The sequence below is a fragment of the Rutidosis leptorrhynchoides genome, chromosome 2 (assembly GCF_046630445.1).
Source record: "Rutidosis leptorrhynchoides isolate AG116_Rl617_1_P2 chromosome 2, CSIRO_AGI_Rlap_v1, whole genome shotgun sequence".
Classification (NCBI taxonomy): domain Eukaryota; kingdom Viridiplantae; phylum Streptophyta; class Magnoliopsida; order Asterales; family Asteraceae; genus Rutidosis; species Rutidosis leptorrhynchoides.
In genome coordinates this window covers 230,839,173-230,842,817 of record NC_092334.1, presented here as the reverse complement: position 1 = coordinate 230,842,817, position 3,645 = coordinate 230,839,173, and the positions used below count along the sequence as shown (strand labels likewise).

General features: G+C 32.4%; 1 protein-coding gene across 1 annotated transcript; it reads left to right on the top strand.

Annotated features, from left to right (window-relative positions):
* The first annotated feature begins 1,096 nt into the window (after window positions 1-1,096).
* On the top strand, window positions 1,097-1,477 carry LOC139888589 (uncharacterized). Its single transcript, XM_071871590.1, has one exon. It carries the CDS (start codon window positions 1,097-1,099, stop codon window positions 1,475-1,477), a length of 381 nt encoding a protein of 126 aa, XP_071727691.1.
* Window positions 1,478-3,645: the final 2,168 nt, after the last annotated feature.

The following is a 3,645-nucleotide window of genomic DNA, read 5'->3' as shown; positions in this document are numbered from 1 at the left end:
GTGTCGTTCTTTTGTCCAAACCCCAATTATGGTACAAAGCCTAATTACCCAACTTTAGTATTTAGCCCAACATCATGATTACTTCGTTTTAAATAAGCAAAATAATAACTTAGCTACGAGACATTAAATTAAAAAGGTTGAACATAACTTACAATGATTAAAAATAGCGTAGTGTTACACGGACAGAATTTCGACTTACACCCTTACAATATTCGCTAACATACCCTTATTATTAGGATTTAAAATTAAAATTTAAATTAAATATAAATATATATATATAAGTTTACGTATGAGTGAAGAGAAAAAGATGTGTAAATTTCGGTCGAATGCTCGGCCTTTTATAGGCCCACGTAATACTATTTGACCTCCGCGAGTGCGGAGGTTTTTGCCTTTATAAGCTCCGCGAGTGCGGAGCTGTGGATTCCAGCTCACACAAGCTTGGCTCCTAGCTTGCCAACGGTTTTATAATATAATATAATATATATATTAATTTTAAGAATTAATTATATATTATATTATATTCATGTGCATAGTTGACTTGTAATTTTTAGTCCGTTGCGTTGAGCGTTGAGAGTTGACTGGTCCCGGTTCCGGATTTTCGAACGTCCTTTCGTATAATTTAATATCTTGTACTTTGCATTTTGCGGCTTGTACTCTTGTAATTTTGAGACGTTTCTCATCAATAATTGGAACCACTTTGATTGTACTTTGTACTTTTGAGCTTTTTGGTCGTTTGCGTCTTCAATTCGTCGAATTTGTCTTTTGTCTTCACCTTTTATTATTTAAACAAATATTACTTGTAAATAGGACAACTGCAACTAAAAGCTTGTCTTTCTTGAGGGATAATGCGATGAAATATATGTTCGTTTTTAGCATTATCACTGCACCATTTAAAGCTTTGTACGGAAGGAAATGTAGATCACCATTGTGTTGGAGTGAGATTGGTGATTCACAATTGACAGGACCAGAGTTTATCTAAGAGACAACCAAGAAGATCTTTTAGATTCAAGAAAGATTAAAGACGTCGAGAAGTAGGCATAAGAGTTATGCCTATGTTCGAAGAAAATCCTTAAAATTTCAAGTAGGTGACAAAGTTATGCTAAAAGTTTCTCCATGGAAAGGAGTAATAAGGATTGGGAAGCGAGGAAAGCTAAGCTCGAGATATGTAGGACCTTTTGAGGTTATAGAAAGGATTAGTCCTGTTGCATATAGATTGAAACTATCACAAGAGCTTAGTGGTATTCATAATGCATTTCATGTTTCGAATTTGAAGAATTGTTTGTCAGATGAGAATTTAGTGATTCCTTTGGAGGAATTAAGTATCGACGACAAGTTGCATTTTTTCGAGGAACCAGTAGAAGTGATGGATCGTGAAGTGAAAAGATTGAAGCGTAGTAGGATTCCTATTGTTAAAGTTTGTTGGAATGCACGGAGAGGTCCAGAGTTCATGTGGGAACGTGAGGACCATATAAGGTAGAAATATCCTCATTTGTTCAATAATCGAAGTACGTCCTAAATTTCGAGGACAAAATTTTCTTAACGGGTAGGTAATGTCACAACTCTAGCTTTTTGACTTAAGTTGTCTAGTTTGACTTCTTTAAGTTACAATTTCTGACTTGACGAGTAAATTTAATGATCTATGTCTTGGTTTATTTTAGGGTTTGTATAACACTAAGGATGCATTTTAGGTTTTACTTTTATAAGTGTTACCTCACACATTTTGCACAATGCCTTAAAACCCTAGCTTACCACTATAAACCCTAGCTCATCACCATAAACCCTAGACTTGTAAATTTTACCTTTATATATAATAACTTAATAAGTAAACTTATTAACTAAATATTTGGATTAAAGATTTGTAACAAATTCACTTGAATATTAAATCATAAGTTAAGACTTTCTCTACACTTTATCATTTTACAACTAGTCTTGATCACTTTCTACTTAGCCATTTCTTTCACTTAACAAACCTTAACCTATCTTGATTAAAATCTAACCTTAGCTTACTTCCTAAACCCTAAAAATACAAATAAAACACCTTAGATTATACTTTAGAAAAACTAAACAAGTACATGTACATTTACAAACCAAAAATTGACTAGAACACTTCCACCATCATCATCAAAATCGTCTATCATCATCATCGTCCATATCATCACCATACATCATCCAAATACTTCCACATTAAGTTAAATTGCATGCAAAACATCATCATGAGAATCATTAATGACAAGATGGTGAGTCACTCCCTCCCTTCCTCCTCTCCTTGCCACGTTAACCACCACCGCCACTATATAAGCCACCACTTGATCATCTTTCACCTCCTTACTCACTCTCACTCACTCTTACACCTACATACACTCTAATTGCAGATCCTAAACACTCTCTAGTTCATATTCTTGAAGCTCTAAGATGATACATCTTCAAGGTATAACAAACTAACTAATTCTATTCATCATTTTTAGTCATCTTCAAGAACATTCATGGTGTAATTGCTTGATCTAGAGTGTTTAATAACTCAATGATGACTATATAGATAATCATGATCTTGATGCTAGATTAGTAAACTTAATATCTCTACATGTCGTATGTCTTAAAATAAAGTTAAACTAAGAACTAAAGAGGTTAACTACATAAAACTATTTTAACTTTGAGCTATCCAAAATTTTACTTGAAGTTGATGACCTAAACACCAACTTATGTATGATCTCAGGAACTCATAAATTAATATGATGTTCATATATGTGTTTGAGACTTCTAGTAAAGTTTTCATGATTTATTTCAAAGAAAAAGTCATTTTACATTTTTATTTGGTGATACAAGTTCAGATTTGAAGCAATCTGACCAAGTGTCCAAGAATCACGTATAAATCAAAATATAAGATAGATCTTGAAATAAAGGCTTTTGATTTAAAAAATAGACATAATAAAGAAACCATGGATAGTTAAAACACCAAAAACCATTAAGGAATCATTAAGATATAGTCTCATCAAGTTGACATAAGATTTTGTTGAAGTCAGAATTTAGTCTAAAACCTTATCTTTAAAAATAGGGTTAATGAAGACCTGGAGATTATTCCTTTTGAGAATAAGTACTTTTATATGTCATAAGACTTCTGTAAAAATCTTGAGTCAACCAAATGAAATTTGCTATTTTTAAACTTACCTAGGAACTTATAGTGTAAATCTGAACTGTTTTGCACACTTGGAAAAGAGAGAACTTTTGACCAACTTCTATTTTGAGGTTAGAGGATAACCTTACATGGTTGGAAATGTTACTCAAAGAGCTTTCCAGAAATGGTAATCTCACTTTAAATGGATTTTTAGTTTAATAGAAACACCTAAACTAATGTTATGGTAAAACTAGTCAAAACATTCAAATCTTATAACTATGAATTATGTAACTTGTAAAACCGAGAACCGAAATGGACATGTAAGATTACTTAATAAATTGATCTTAGATCTAACCTATTTACTAATGGCTTCAATTTTTGCGGGATCGAATTTAATATCTTGATCACTTACAACATGACCAAGAAATTGAACTTCTTTCAACCAAAATTCACAATTGGAGAATTTGACATAGAGTCGTTCTTGTCTCAAGAGTTCAAGCACAAGTCGGAGATGTTGTTTGTGCTCTTCTTTG